General features: G+C 35.5%; 2 protein-coding genes across 2 annotated transcripts; one reads left to right on the forward strand and one right to left on the reverse strand.

The window, feature by feature from the left end:
* Positions 1 to 146: 146 nt before the first annotated feature.
* LOC124183190 (ras-related protein Rab-23) lies at positions 147 to 11,848 on the forward strand. Its single transcript, XM_046571354.1, has 6 exons — positions 147 to 500; positions 4,043 to 4,164; positions 6,592 to 6,754; positions 7,915 to 7,994; positions 8,595 to 8,788; positions 11,025 to 11,848. The coding sequence occupies exons 1-6, from the start codon at positions 468 to 470 to the stop codon at positions 11,156 to 11,158; spliced, it is 726 nt and encodes a 241-aa protein (XP_046427310.1). The 5' UTR covers positions 147 to 467; the 3' UTR covers positions 11,159 to 11,848.
* Positions 11,849 to 12,107: 259 nt separating this feature from the next.
* On the reverse strand, positions 12,108 to 16,461 carry LOC124182192 (BAG family molecular chaperone regulator 2). Its single transcript, XM_046569127.1, has 3 exons — positions 16,042 to 16,461; positions 15,612 to 15,724; positions 12,108 to 15,003 (listed from the first exon to the last, which is right to left on the reverse strand). Exons 1-3 carry the CDS (start codon positions 16,205 to 16,207, stop codon positions 14,779 to 14,781), a joined length of 504 nt encoding a protein of 167 aa, XP_046425083.1. The 5' UTR covers positions 16,208 to 16,461; the 3' UTR covers positions 12,108 to 14,778.
* Between the last annotated feature and the right edge of the window lie 628 nt (positions 16,462 to 17,089).

Consider the following 17,089-nt stretch of genomic DNA (forward strand, 5'->3'; position numbering starts at 1 on the left):
ACTCTAGACGTTTTTGTCCCTATCTAAATACCGCGCTCCGCCGTAACAATTAGTTTTGTTCGTGGCTTACAGTAGCAGGTGTGCCACCCCGACCGTTCAAAAATAACTAGGCCAACCAAGCGGCTCGCGACGGCAGGTGTCTGTCACAGGTGGCTCAGTCGGCGGTCGGCTACCGCGTATTCGAGGATAGCGGGTTGTGCGTGTTCATCTTTTTGTTTAGCGAGGTCTGTGAATAGCGATGTACGATTTACTCTCTTTTCACAAGTGATAGAAAGATCAATCAAATATAAACGCAAGAATGAGCCGTGTTCGGGAGTGTTTAGCCGATCGGATTAACGGATGGGAAAGATGAGTTTATTATACCGGAAAAGTGTGGGTACGATGAAAGTTTGACAAAAGGAATTATCCCATGTTCGAAAGGGGAATAGAAAATTGTTGGATATTATGCTAATCATAGCGGAGTCAGAATGCGAGAGGAAGAACTCGAAATATCACTTAAGGTACGAAACTCTTATAGAAGCCACAAAGTTTTAACTTATCCATCGAATTTTATCGAATAAACTCGATCGAACAATCGTCTACAGTTTCTATTCGATCACCGTTCGCACAATCAACATAAATACACCGTTAATATACTATGACGTTTTACACGAACGAAGAAAGGGGTGCACTTTGCACGCACACATCCGTGAAATAGATGCATCTGCCTTCTATCCGATCCGGCATGTGTATAGCCGCAAATTATATGTCTATTGATAATTGTAACCCTTGAACTAACACATCATTTCTTTAATATCATGGACAATAATTATATTACAGGCACTGCGTTTAAACGATAAAACTTTTGCACAATTATTGTTGACATTTATTGTACATATAATCTGTGCACGTGTTCAAATTCCGCGTACCTCAATAACAAGCCTTACGGTGCTTATTCGCGGATATTTTTACCCTCCGGCATATCAGTGTTAAATTCATGATCGTTATTCCTGGGAAATTACACGTATGACCTTACATACACGGGGCCGTAAGAAAGTAAGAATGCCTTTGCAGCTCCATCTTTGATTGTGTTAACGGTACACATGTGCATTATATGCGTGTGATTTTTCATCGGTGCCTTGTGTACCCGTATAAATATGTATTTACACGTACATACATACATGCATACCGCAGTTGGTGACATAAAGTTTTTTTCTTCCCGTCGTATCTTTTCGGGCTCAGGACACCGACCACATCACGATCGTAAATAAGTTTCTCTAACTCTCTGACTTGATGCTGTTTGTTTGAAGAAGTCAACGTCCTTGTATGTAGGTATTCTTTTTTATTTTTATTATTATTCGGTCCGCTCAACCAGCCGATTTTAATTAGCGATCGTCTTACAACTCGTTGCGTATAATGTACAATATTATAGACGCTGCGATAACCTCAGTGCAGTAGCCGAGTTGGCTATACACACACATATTCGACGAGACTGAAGTTAATAACGTGTTCGTGACGAACCATTGGGATAAAAAATCACTATTTTTTCAATTTTACAACGATTTTTAAGGAACTAAGATTTCGAAATATGAGTGTGTTTTGTTTTATTACGGTTGAATGAATTTCATACAATTCAAATTCCTCCGCATTAATCGTTACGGCAACGTTACTAACTTCAATATGATCACATTCAAATATGTAATACAACTATGTACTATACCTTATAAATAATATGTTATATCGTATCTATCCGGAGAGAAATTATGTACAAGGAAACGCGTTCTTAAAATATAATGAGACAAAACTCGATTTACATAAAGCTGTACGATGCGCGTTGATAAACGCAACATTCGGAATGTTGGATAAAAGTAAAAAGCAAGAAACTTACTAATTGGCTTTATAACTCTAACCAAATATCCTTAATTAATATATTAAAATGTAAACTTGCTTTCATACTGCGCGAAAAGTTAACGAATACGTATTGCAATTATCAGTCACTTCCGGTAACTCTGAAACTTTCAGCAACATGTTTCGATCTTTATCAGGGTCACGGCTATGTTTTGTTCGAATCGAATTAATTAAATACGTTCATCGCGAAGCTATTAATTATAAATATAACCGTACACGCATATGCAGTGATGGAAACCTTTATGTCGAATGTCGAGTTTGCTCGTACGCATAAATATATTAACACGACGAGAAGATTTTGCGAAAACCAGTTTTGCCGATAAAAAAAAACACACACACACACATTCCGGACTCGCATAGCAGCTAGTTCTTCTTTCCGTGGAATAATTTAGCGTTTCAAAATTAACGAGGATCACCATCCTGATCGTTATCATCATAATTATCTAGATTTTTAGATAGTCATATCCAAAATACGCAGCGATTTATAGAGCGTGCAAATCAAGACCAAATTCTCGCAAATGACATTTTCGAATCTCTCACAATTAGTGGAAAATAAGTTATGTACCTAGGAAACATGACGGTGGGTGAAAGCGGAGCAAGATGCGGACAAACTTGGGCTTCAACTTATAACACACGTCTCGCTCTACTCTATGAAAAATTTTAAGAGTCATTATTTACATTATATCTACACTTTCCAATACCTTACGGTACTTCACCTGTTCAAACAATTCTAATCCTATGCCCCTTTATAATATTTGAAATCATATTTTTCAGCCATAATATTATCGCCACACTGAGAGAGATTTTTAGTTCCGGTTACCGCTCAGTTCTTGACTATTTTCATTCTTTACCACAATAGAAAAATATAGTTCTAGGTAGAAAATGAAAATTAGTTTTATAGCTGTTACCGGAAAGTCTGGTATCCGTTACTATTCTTTCTCATTACGATCACTGTTACTCTCGTGCAACGATAAATTGACGTTAAAGCCTTGTTTAACTAAAAAAAGTAGAGTAAACCTCAGATAATGATTTTGCGTTGCAATTACCAAAAAATGATCGACGATAGCGCAAAATGGTTAGGCGTACCTCGTTTTTCGTAATTCCAACAATATTCAAAAAGTTTTTTTTTCAACGATACCTGTTTTAGTGAATTTCTCCAGTTACTGTAACAAATGAAATTTTTCTCAGTGTATAACTGTACAATAGCGACAATTCGGTTGCTCGATTATATTATAGATATGCAAGTGCGTACACGTTGCCGTGACGAGACCCAATGAGAGTCCATATATTCTTCGATTCATTTCCTGAATTCGAAGACCGGTTATTCAGGTGAATCCGGACTTCGGCCTTCCGCGATTTGACCCACTTCAAACTGTGCCTGCACGCCTAACTGTTAACCGATATTATAATTTGGCAGCGTGTTTAATTCTCGCGACAAATCGAGCCGCGGTTGTAGATAATATAAAATTTATACATAAAACGCGAATGGAAATTAAAAAATTATTTTATGCACGGTACACATTCGCGTTGAATAAATATTCGCCAATTAAAATGTGTTGATAGATTGTACGTGACCGAAATATCAAGATAATGTATATATATATATATATATGTGTATAATAAGAAGTTGTTTCAACGAGGTAAAATTCACTAGCTTCTTTCCAAAAGTGAATAAATTTACTTCCCTATACAGCACACTCGTGTTTATCACATATAATACATTATGTATCCACGCTTTTACACCGAATAAAACTCGCATGACTAATATATCGTATAAATATAGGTGCGGATATGAGATTGAAACGTCAATTTTTTAAACATAAACATAATCAATTTCGTATTCATTATCGACCATCGATCAGGCGTTGAATGTGCAAACGTCTGCCTAAATAAAAATTCTCTGCGAGAATGTTGATTATCATATTACTGATCGAAGAGGAGTACTAAAAAATGCTGTGAATGCCATTCTTAATTAAGAAAAGATATTAAAAAAACTGCCAAGGCCAATATTTTCTAAGGAATTTGTTGTTGTTTTTTTTTATCTTTCTCTTCGGAAGAAAAATAGCTTTTAATTCTGCCTTTCTTAATTCTCCTCTTGAATTGACGAAGTTGGAACGTAGTTGACGGTATCGTGAACCATGGTTTACTATTATAGGTGGTCATAGTGGGAAACGGTGCCGTAGGAAAATCGTCCATGATACAAAGATTCTGCAAAGGAACATACACGAGGGATTACAAGAAGACAATCGGTGTTGATTTTCTGGAACGACAAATAGAGTAAGTAGAATACTCTACACGTACTGAAATTGCATAGCATTACATAAATTATACACAGGGATGGTATAATTCGCACGTTGAGCATGCTGAAACATGGCAAAGCACGAAATGACGTTCTGGTAATAAGTTACGTTCCATTCTTCGCTCGAACCATCTTCTGCACGTCGTATCAAAATTTAAGAAAGAACAAAAATTTCGTGCTTCAGAAAGCTGATTATTATGTGACAAGTTCTGAGTTTGTTATTTTGCTCTCACTCTCTCTCTCTCTCTCATCTCGGTAGTTTCATCTTAATACAATCTTTCGATCTACGTCCACATTATGTTATAAACGTGGGTGTTGGTATGTGGAATAGGCAAAGTGTGAAGGCTACACTGTCTAGTTCCATGTCGAGAAATTTGTGTCGGCCTGTCCTACTGGTTTATATTGCACTCGCTCCCAGTTCCTCTCTTTCTCCTTCCCTACCTCGTTCTGTCACATAAAGTGTCATACACACGTATAATAATAATAACATACGCGCTTCACGCATGTTCTCTGTTGCGACAACTCGTTATTTTTCACGCTCTCGATAAATCCGCGTTGAAATGTTTTTTTTTTTTTTATAATACATATACTCAGCTGAAATAATATTTACGCGGAAGTTTGTTCGATTATTTATAAACTCCTTTCATATGGCATTCTACTTCTTATTTACTTACTTTGCTTTATTTTAAATTATACTTATATACGTATAGTTTATATTTAGGACAGATTACGTATAATTGTACACACGTGTCGTATACATTTATACAATAAGTGAAAAATTGATAAGATTTAAAGTAGCAAAATAGGCAAATGATTGCCATCAATTATACCGCGAGTCCGTTCGCAGAAATGAAATTCAAATGATCGCTACCACTGGTATTACACCCATGTTTTCTCCACGGCTATTTATCTCTCTAGGTGTCTACGCATGTGTATGCAATGATATTTACTCACATATGTGTATATGTACGCATATTATTATCGGTTAATAATTTAGTATTAATCTCGCTTCCGCGGTGCATGTATATCAGATCGTCAATCATTTCTTTATTCGTATATATATGTGTATAACATACGCATAACACGACATATCAACGATCTCTCACTATTAGGTGTTGGACATTATTACCGAATAATTGCCGCTTCCGCAGCATAAATTACTTATCCACATAGCATGTCGTATATTTTTCGCAATATTACGTTAACGACGTTAGTATTATATTACAATTTCATCGTTTGCGAGCAACCTTCGCGTATAATGAATTTCGGCTTGAGATTGAGCTCTTAATAAAACTATTACAATTGTATATCTCAAGTCCGAAAGGTATTTATTTTTATAAAAATTGCAGCTGTGCAAAAAATAAAAAAAAAAAAAATCATACAAATACGACGAGTCAATTTCCATTCGTGGAGAATAGTTTTATCCGTATCAAGCTGTAAAAAATCAGGAAATCTTTTCGATATGCGAGCAAATCGTTCATTACTCAACTTTTCAAATTCTTTTCAAATGTAACTAGTCACTTATAGCTACAATTGTAATACCATCGTTCGTCATACTTAAGAACCCCAGAATATATACGTGTATAGGTACAACACACACGGCTTGACGCATGAATATTTTCTCTCGATCACGTCCTAAATATATTAATTGCAAAACGAACACGTCGAACTGAATTATTTGCATCTAAATGCGAATTTTTTTGCTACTGATTAATCGTACGAACGACTCGAGAGGATGAAATTTTGGAAACATTCGAATTACACGTCTCTCTTCGCGATAATAATAAGAATGATAATAATATAATCAAAAGACCAACTTGATCCTCATCCTTTCAGTCGTAGTGGTTAGTATTCTTACCACCTATTTCATATTCATTTCTTTGCGCATTTGGAGAATTTTTCAACATATTTCTTCGCGGAATTTTTGCTATTTCTGACAGTATACTGATAGGTATGTTTTACCGTGATTACGAATCCAAAATCGGATTCTAAAAATTCAAGACGGTGGACCCAACATGGCGGATGAGAATATCAAATTCAATGGAATTTGGAAAAAAAACACTTTGTCCGTAGGTTTTTGGTATCGCTGATTACGAATTTGAAATCAGATTTTGAAAATCAGCGACCCCGAAAACGCTTGCAAAGAGTTCGTCGACCGTATTCGATCAAATTTGCAATTTTCGTCCACCATATCGGATCGGCCATTTTGAATTTTCAAAATCTGATTTCAGATTCGTAAACAGCAACACCAAAAACCATAGAATACTATCTTGTCGTAAAAGTTTTCTCGGCAGAATAATATATGATTCAAACGGTTCGAGATATTATTTTTTAAATAAATGACAAGATGTGGAATAATACGAATAAAAAAATAAACAACTCACGAATGTTTCTCCCTGTAACAGAGTCGACGCCGAAGACGTACGCCTTATGCTCTGGGACACCGCTGGTCAAGAGGAATTTGACGCTATTACAGCTGCCTACTACAGGGGAGCTCACGCCTGTGTTCTCGCTTATTCGGCGACGGACAGACAATCTTTCGACGCGATACCATCCTGGAAATTGAAGGTAGGTATCTACCATGAATACTAAATTCTCGTCTGGGAAGTCAGCTGGCTGTTCGGAATTCTTCTTCAGATAAGTATAGGTACAAAAAACTCCGACGCCGAGTTACATCTTGATGGAAGAAAAAGAGAAACAATCGAAAAGTACTATATGTGAGGAAAGAAAATTTGTTAATAAATAATCAAAACACTATAAATTTTGATTAATCGATAATCTTTGAAGAAATTATTTCGATAGCTTGAAGAATTGAAACCTACCTGAATCAGATGAATGCAACGTGATGCTAGATTTTTCGACCTCTTGGTCTCTGATATTCGAATTGCGATGTATTACAGAAAACTTCGTGATGCACGCGGTTTACTCTAGAAGCAAGTCGGATGAATTAAAGATATGTACGAAGAGGTCGAGTCTATTAGAAACAGGCTCTGGAATACCTTTAAATAAAATCCGGTTTCGAGACCAAGTTCTTTCTCTGGAAACTCATAAAATGTATTCTCAACTATAAGCTCGCGAGTACCGAGACCGATGGACGAGATGAAGGTGCAGGGAGATGCAACTCCGTTGGCGTAGACTCTTTGCCCTTGTACGTAGCCAGAAGAAATAGTTTTAAAAGTTGAGAGAACTCGGCAGGAAATACAAGCGTGTAAAGAGTCTAGCTTAAAAGACGGAAGGTGTACTTCGCCTGTTCGAAAATACATTGTTATACGGTTATAGGTGTACCTGTGTACAATTTAGGGTGTGTCATTTTAGGGCGATATATTTTTTTTTTTTAGCTCATCGGCTTGGGAGAACCAATCCAAGATTTATAAATAATTTATAGGTCATAAAGAGCCGAATGCTGCACGAATCAACTATACGGCAAAATTCGGAATATGTGCTTTAAAATTTTGTTTTTTTCAACGCGAATTCAGGATCGTTAATATAATTCCTTCGAGCGGTATTCGTGATGTCACACACTCGATATAACGACATTCATATATTCGTATTCTGTTTATTCTGACACGCGTGCATGTACACAAAATTATATGCGATCGTGTGCGGTTTATTTTCTTAAGAATTCTCAAGTATTTACACTTTACTCGAGGTTCCCATGATTACATTTACGTTTCGACAATATAATGACATGAAATAGAAATACGCACCAATGGATTGAATTTTTACAGGTAGAAAATGAATGCGGAGAAATCCCGACTGTCCTAGTACAGAACAAAATGGATCTGGTCGATCAATGCGTTATAGACCCGTAAGTTATACATTTCACTAAATTTATGTGTTGTAAAGTTTTATATCTCTTTATGCGAAATTGAAATACGATAAAATGAAATATGTAACGTGATTTATAGCGACGCCTTTCTTTTACCACTTATGTCTATTTTTATCTTCCCATATTCGCGTATTACCTTATTGCACACTACGCTGCAATATCGTTGTGCAGTTTGAGAACAAGATACTTTCTCCTTGGTATATATATATATACATATATATATATATAAGGTATATAAAACTGCAGTTCAATTTCCGCGCCAACGTTTATAATACCGCGATTTAATTACTCCGATAAATAACTTCGCGGATCACAGCGGGGCTGTTAAATAAATCTAATCATACACGCGTATGATTTTACCAATTTGCATTGTTATTATTATTATTATTATTATTATTTTAAATACAGTTGCACGTACAATAGATACAAATACTTTACCCTTTGCACATATATACATATATATGTATATATATTTATATATAAGGTAGACTTATAAAATCGTTGCTTATACATACGTATTAATATTTATGACTGAATTTTATAATTTTCTTTTCTTTTTTTCCTTGCTGTTTTCCTCAGAGAAGAAGCCGAAAGACTGAGCAGAGCCCTCGGCTGTAAGCTCTTGAGAACTTCCGTCAAAGAGGACGTCGGGGTCGTAGGAGTATTTCGACATTTGGCGTCCCGATGTCTCCACGAGATGCGAAGATGCGAGGATGACTTTCAGGACGATCTTAGGCTATACTCGGCGGGGCCAAGGTCTCCATCGGTCATAAGTACGTCCCGCGTAATCATTATACGTAATTAAGCTTGGATATCATTCGTAAGATTTATATTACACATTATACGCAGCATATATCCTATTACATACGCTTCGTCATTATTTTACAATGAAAAAACTGCCTTTTAAAGAGCCTGAAAAAGATTCGGTTCCGTGCCAGCTGCCGTATTTCTCGGGGCATTGAAATAAAACAAACAAAAAAAAAAAAAACACAACAACATATAATTTCATCGCAAACTCTTTATCTAATTTCAGGAATGATTCATTATTTTTCGTTCTTTTGTTACACGCTATACTTTACGGTATCGATTTTCCGATATCACAATTTGTTATCGCGACTCGCGAACAGTTGTGCCGGTTTAATGAAATTCTTCATAGTCCTTAATTTTTCATGGAAAATTATTTTTTTCCCGTTATAATATATAAGATGTACGATATGTTCCTAGCGAGAGCCCGAGAAATTTTCGCTCTGCGTACGTTTGCTTCTACAAAATGATCATGTGCCTAAATTTATTTTATAAAATTTCAAATTCACACGCCGATTGCGTCACAATTTCATGGTTATTAATTTAGTCGTATTAATCATTTCTGTGACTTCCTTTCTCTCGAACTCTGACGCAAACCTGCAACCTGTTCGTTATATCGGGTTTGTTCTATTCAGCCCTTTTTAAATACTCGAGAGTAAATTGCTATATAATACAAATCATTATTATTAGAAACAAATAGATCGAAATGTCGTGAAAATTGAAGGAATAACTTATTTCCGAGAAAGTTAACGCTCTGCGCATATACATGTTTTACATAAATTATAAGTTTTAGGGATCGCTGATTAAGAATTTGAAATCGGAATTAAAAAATTCAAAATGGTGGATTCGATATGGCGGACGAAAATTTCAAATTCGGTAGAATCCGGAGAAACAACTCTGTCCAGGGTTTCTTAGGGCCGCTGATCACGAATCTGAAATTATATTTTGAAAATTCATTACGGCGAATCTAATCAGTGACCCCGAAAACCCCTGCATAAAGTTTTCTGACCGTATTCGTTCAAATTTGAAATATTCGTCCGCCACATTGGGTCCGCCATCTTGAATTTTTAACATCTGATTTCAGATTCGTAATCAGCGAACCCAAAAACCAAGTAATACTATATTGTTATAAAAATTGACTCGGCACAATAAAGCGTGACTGAAGGGGTCAACTCCGAAAGTGTTTCGATTTAGTTGGGCCATAATCAGCAAGGGGTCTGCAGTAATTATACTGTGTACATAAATCGTCTGTAAATATGTGTATGTAGGTATGCGTACGTACCTAATATATGTACACATCGTGGTAGCCGATGACCGCTGTGACGTCAGAAGACTTTATAGTTCTAAGTATAAGGATCGATAGAGCAACGGATATGGCCAAGGAGAAACTACACAGTAGGATCATAGAATACCTCGGGTGCTTCAAGTTTTTCGTCACGCGATATATCTTGTATGTACCGCGAAAACCGTAGGTTCGAATTCTTAATTTTATACAGTATTTATCATTATTTTATTCATCCGATTTCTTCCGCGATAAATTCCCCCTCTAAATACACCATGGCTCTCGTATTTTCTACACGAGTTACAAACCGAATTGGCATTATATATTATTTCTTGTCGGCCTTCTGCCACGTGTAATTATTTTTCAACGCGAAATTATTTCGTTATTAATGTATCGAATGTCACGAACGTTGACGGTCTCGTATTATATAGCTTACGGAACACAAACTTCCATTTGACAAGAATAGAGGTGAAAAGGAACAGAACAAACAAGCACAGTAACAATCGATCAGTGTCCCCTTAAAGCACGGAGCTTTTTGCCTTAGCAGAGGTTCTTGGTTCAACGAGGCTGAAGAATATTGGCAAATGAGAAATAGCATTCGTCATTTTCGTGATATGTATTCTCTGCGCCCGTGACCTGGGATGAGAAAAATAATTCATCCATGCGAATTGCGTTTTACGGCTCCCGCTGCAGCAGAAGGAGCAAAGAAATTACGCGACACAGGAAATTCATTGTCAGCACGAGTGCCTACCCATCTCAACTCCCGCATTAAAAGCTTATACGCACCGTTATATGATCCTTAATTAATTATACCGGTGCAGCTAAGCCTTAATATCGCGTTAATTATCTTAACCGCATAGGGAATTGTATTAATTATAATATCGTATAACAATTGTAATAATTTTACAACGTTAACGTTCCAGGTGCCTTTAGTCCGAACGGATCAACGGGTGGTCGAAGCGCCGGGAATGGAACGATAGTTTTGCGACCAGGAGGTAGTAAAACCCGGACTCATAGGAAGAAGAATTTCGTCAAAAATGCCTGCAGACTTTTATAGCGACGACACATTATACCCAGTTATTCCGATACGGCCGCAGTCAGCTAATGCCCAATTTTTACTTCAACGGAGATTCGTCGCAACGTCCACTTTTCGCGCGTATACCGACGAGAAACTTTTTGGGAAAAACTCACGAACGCACACAAGTCGTTAATATAAGAGAACGTTGTGAAGTACGCGCGATGAATCTAATCATAAGTTGAATGTATGTAATCCAAACCGTCCGCAAAATATGTACAACGATACCTATTATATGTATAGGTAGTCTGACAGAAAGAATTATGACCGTCCATCTAGAGACGTAAGAAGATTTATTTTACTCCTGTACATGTGTCGGTCCGTAACTTTGGGCACGGGGTTAAAGGAACCAGGTATCCAGTGATTTAATGACGTGGTATCTTAGACACGTAGATTTTATCGTTATTTTATTATACGAGAAGATGGAAATCCGCGGTCCGTATATTGGAGTAAAGTAATTATATAGTAACAGAGAAATCGAAAATCATTTTAAAACTACATAGTTACATAATACGTAGGAGTTACTGCGAAATAACTATAATAGTGGTAGGTGTAAATCTTTAAATATGATTTTACAGTAATTTGTAAATATGTATTTTATTTTTCATATACTCTATACAGATTGATTAATAATTTTGTTATTTCACGTCTCGTTTCTTTCCACTTTTTCTTCTTTTTTTTTTCACTTTCCCGCAATTCACTGCGACTATAATTTCTATAATTTTAGTTTACTTTTTCAATTTTATAGGAGCAATATTAAAATTAATACATTATATACTATACGCATATACATATATAGACAGGTGTAATCATGATATAGAGTATTTATGTTATACACGTTGTAATTTGTAATAACAATAATATTATATAACGAATATCGAGAACAATCGTTGGCAATAATGCGACAGGCTGCGAATCAATTGGTTTTTTCGTTTATACACCAATTTAATGGATAGCATGAGAAGAAAATATGTAAAGAATGAAAAAACGCTGTCCGCATACGGTAGTCATATGAAAATGAATTAAAAGGATGGATGTGTGTACCTACGCCGAAATAATTAACCAAATACAATAAACAAAGAATTACTTATCGCATAGAGAAAAGAAAGAGAATGATGAAACGGAAACTTACCTGTCAATCATTAGAACGTAATTATCGTCAAAATTGCGTTATAGGTATAACGGGTGCTTGTCGTGTGCATTATGTATTGAACAGACGTATGAGCTTAACCGTTGCCGAGGATAAGAAAAAAAACATAGTGTACATTATGAAATGCATAGTACATATTCGGTAGTGAATCTCCTTACGTGAATGCAGTCGCGATCAGCGCCGTAGAAGAGCCGGAAATCGAGTTTCGTATACTTGGACAATGCACGATATGAAAAAAAAAAATTTCAGAATGCAATAACAAATAACGATATTAGTGTTAAGCGTACACGTAAAGTATGAAGGAAACTGCAATCTCGAGTACACGTATTTTTCTGTTGTCCGACGGGTGGCCTTCACCTTTTACAAGGCCTTGCGGAAGAGCCAATGACCGAGTATAAGTGTACCTATATATATAGGTAAGTATGTTATATACCTGTAATACCTCGCAGGCATCACCAGACACCTGTGAGTTACGCGTAACAACTTGAGTATACATGATAAAAAAAAAATTGAAAAAATAAAAAATACTATACGTATGTTTGTACGCAAGTATGTACAGCGTTGCGTGCTCGTGTAACTTACAATTAGTCGAAACTCGTCGTACACATTGGAGCCCGCACAATACGTATTCCACGATGAATTTATCATTTTATTACAGCGATTACAGTGGTGAATATGCAAATTCATGTCTGAAAACCAAGATACGTGGTTATAAATTATTGGGGCTAAAGACATTTTTACTATCAAAAACGCGTTAGCTGTATTGTATAATAAAATTACGGCCTTTTAGATATGTTGTAAAATTGATAAGACTAATGAAAGAATTGATAAAATTGATGATTGGGTAAGTTGGTAACGAAGATGCGGTATTTGCCTGAACTAAGAACACAAATTATTCAGCGTAGAAAATTACCATTGCAATGAATTTTACGTTTCAGCATAAATTTTTATTTAGACACGATTGAAACACATTGCGCTTATACGTATACATGTATATGTGTATTATATAATAATACCGGGAAAATTATATAGGAATGGCAGCTTGACACATTTATTGGAGACAATTTGATGTTTAAGGTCCGATTTATACCTATATATGTGTGTCGTTACGACCAATGAATATTTTTGTGGAAAAGGCATATTGATAAACTTACATTCTTTTCTGTCTTTTCGATGTTTGTATTCCATATGAATGTCCATTATCACAGCAATGACAATAGACATGATTTTTACACAATATACATATACTATATACATATAATGTATACGGATTATAAATAGCAGGTCAACTATGTCTGTGAAACATATCCGTATAAAAAAGAAAAAAATGTTCGTACTCTATAACATAGAATGCTGCCCAGCGCTACGCGTTTATTATAAGATTACAGGATAAAAATTACATATGTTATTAGGAATTTGATAAAAAAATAAGGCTTTTACACTAGGACACAATGTAACAAGACTTGATGACTCTCGATAGTCTTCCCAATTGTATAACAGCTTTTAATAATAACAAGAGACATTACATTGTCTTGAAATAATCGTCATTTTCTATGACGTCTTATCAGTCGAAATAAATTTGATTTAGTCGCAATCAATTTATAGATTATGATGAAGTAATTTTTTTCACGAATTTTTTTTAACCTTTTATCACACATGTATACCTAAGCTAACAATTGATGATACAACTTTTATAGTATAACAGTTGCGACCAATTGTAAAAATATAAGGAACAGGTTCTATATTTCTCGCACCAGGTTCGAATTTGATTTTAATTTAATCGATTAGAAAAACAGTATTATTCTATTCAAGAATTATTCTATTTATATTTGAATAAAAAAATAATTCCGTTTTCTCTGGAACTCCCAATTTAAAAAAAATCTTTTAATACGTGCGTTGCAGACGATTGTGCCTATTATTCAACAGATCAAAAGTATTCCAAACTCTTTACTATGTTTTAATTTGTCGTGGTGTAATATCAAGTATTTGAATTAAATTAGGAATTATCATTGGGTAGTTTTTCTTTTTCACATTACATGGAATAAATAAGTACAGAAAATGGACTGACAGCAAACAGACCAAACTTTCGATTTAGATTAAATTTGATTTCTTCCTCTAGTGTAGCTGAATGGTAATTCATATTTTCATGCTCTATACGTTAGCTATGTGTTATCAGAGTTGCTTTTTATCTATAATCGTAAATATGAAATTCGAACTTTTCTCTTCATTATCATTTAGCTTGTTCTCTAGGAAATTGAGGAACACCTGCAATCTGGTTGATCAATTATGAGAAAATGATATCTGCAATGTTTCATTGAAAATATCGCTTCTTTGCTATGGAACTCTAATAACATACTATGTTAAAGACCATGATGGTATATAATATGATCGCTCGAAAGTCAAAGTAAAGAGAAATCTTCTCAATAAGCTCTTAAACGTATATTCGTTAAAATTATATTGTATGCATCTTACTAATGTAATCTAGCAGCCCCTGCAGTCTTTTTTTAATACGCTTTTGATCATCTAAAGTACAACCTAAAATGGCAGACTCGAAGACTTGTTCTGAATATTCTGGACCATGGGAAGTACAAGCACTCATGAACCTCCTACATCGCTCTCGTGTAGCCTGGGGATCTTCTTGCAATTGGATGACCAAGCTGTCGATCAAATCATTTACCTGTAACAAAACATACGACATCAGATCGGATCAGATATTCTAAGGACTAAAAAATTGTGACGAATAGTTTTCATTGGTTAATTATCAATTATAAATAATTCGATGTAGAATATCCGAATAAATCATTTTAAATTTCACTAAATATATTAGCTATATGGAATATTCATCACCAGCAATTCATGCTACAGCAAATGCCTTAACAACGGTTTTGAAATCGTACGTCTCTCAAGATATGAAAAATCCTATTATAGTATTATAAACCATTACCACATATTAAATTTTCTACCACCCTAGTAATATAATCAATTAATGACATATAAGCAGGCAGTGTTGGTCTTGATGCAAGCCATAAAAAAGTGACAATTACGTTAGCTGGCCACCCAGTGCTCAACGACTATCAAGCCAGTGGTCTGTTACATCTATTTTATTATGGAAATTAATTACCTACTCACTAATTAAAAAAGTAATTGTGTTACAAAGATATAAATATAAACAAATAAAGTAACTGCGTAATTACGTGGAAAAACATAGATAAAATAGGATGTTTAATGGTGACGTATAATGATTTTCATTCAGCAAAACATCAATCATAAAAAAGTCTTTCCTACCTTGTGCAGAGATTCTTCTTGATCTGTATTTCGCTGAGTTTCAATGAGGATTTCAACTGTCGAGGTCCGCACCCACAACCTCTCCACCGATCTCATGATTTCTTCTCTCTCCTCTACTCAGTTATAGAATAAAAAAATAATTGATTAAAAGTGATTGTGGATAATGGTGTTAGATATGAAATAGAAAGAATCATAGCAATATTTCACAATGCACGGTGAAAATATAATTTTGTTTACAGGTTTGTCTTTTTCTATTACAGCAGTAGGAAATTTTGGAAAAATTTTATACTACGTGTTGTTATCTCATTATTTCGTAGCAACGTGAACTCGGGGCTTCCTGTTGTTTCCGTTAACCTCTAGAATTTTCTGTTCATAGTTGTTGTCAACGGATTTAAATGGATCGAACTTACCGAACTCGATCCGAACTTACCGGTCACTAATTCAAATACACTTTCGTTGTTTTGAAGCGCGTCCAACGTGCTTAATAAGTTTTCTTTCTTTTCCTCAAGCTCCCACGCTTCTCTTCTCAACTCCTCAACACGAGCCTCGACCTGATCGAGGATACTGACTAACCTATCTCTCTGTTTGCTGTCCATGATTTCTGCAAACTGGCTATTGTCTCCCACTCGTAATTACTTCGAGACGACACTTTTACCGTAATTCCAATTAACGTCTATTAAAACTTCCGAAAAAAAATAGTGTTTCACAATTTTACGACCCGGTGGAACAACACGTTATGAGTGATAATTCATTTCCTTTGGATCTGACAGCCTTCGTGGATCTGACAATCAATCGGTACTCAGCACCTATATGTATGTATAATTTTTCGATGGGAAACATCGCGAAAGTTCGGTACCAACTGCTGAGTGCGACACTGGTATGTGGCGCATTGGCGTATCGAGTAGAAAATGTCTTTCATTGGTCCGATCTAACAGAAGGCGGTACGTCGGCTGCTGTGCATGCTTATGCAGAAAATAAAAGGTGTTATTATTTATGTACGGTCAAAAATGTAGCCGACTGCAGCTGTGATTGTAAAAATTTTATGGATAATAAATGCAGAAACGGACGTGAATACACATGATATCAGTCAACGCATGATAGTTGCTGTTAGTATGTATATTACACATTGTATACAAATTATGCGAATATCCCGCCGAAATTGTTAAAATGACAGGCGCAGAGCTGGCGCATAAAATGGCACGCAATTGATATGAACAAAGTATATATACTTTGCTTCATATAAGTAGAATTATAAGTCTATGCTTTGCATGTAAACCTATTCGAAAATATTGAGAATTTAAGAATCGTGCCGGCTCAGCTGTGTACGAGATTTGCATTTACGTCAAACGACAACCACCCGCATTCGCAAACTCCGCCGGTAATCTATTACGTAGTGCTATAACAAATCTGCACACTGAACGGCTGTATTGAGAATCGATAAATCAAATGTAGTCGGCATATTATAAATATATGTGGTG

The sequence above is a fragment of the Neodiprion fabricii genome, chromosome 5 (assembly GCF_021155785.1).
Source record: "Neodiprion fabricii isolate iyNeoFabr1 chromosome 5, iyNeoFabr1.1, whole genome shotgun sequence".
NCBI classification, from domain to species: Eukaryota; Metazoa; Arthropoda; class Insecta; order Hymenoptera; family Diprionidae; genus Neodiprion; species Neodiprion fabricii.

Coding starts and splice junctions, on each gene's coding strand:
- LOC124183190 (XM_046571354.1), top strand. CDS start 468: ATGCGAGAGGAAGAACTCGAAATATCACTTAAG. Junction 4,165..6,591: donor TTTCTGGAACGACAAATAGA/GTAAGTAGAATA, acceptor TCCCTGTAACAG/AGTCGACGCCGAAGACGTAC. Junction 7,995..8,594: donor GATCAATGCGTTATAGACCC/GTAAGTTATACA, acceptor TGTTTTCCTCAG/AGAAGAAGCCGAAAGACTGA.
- LOC124182192 (XM_046569127.1), bottom strand. CDS start 16,207: ATGGACAGCAAACAGAGAGATAGGTTAGTCAGTATCCTCGATCAGGTC. Junction 15,725..16,041: donor TGTATTTGAATTAGTGACCG/GTAAGTTCGGAT, acceptor ATAACTGAGTAG/AGGAGAGAGAAGAAATCATG. Junction 15,004..15,611: donor AAGAAGAATCTCTGCACAAG/GTAGGAAAGACT, acceptor GTTTTGTTACAG/GTAAATGATTTGATCGACAG.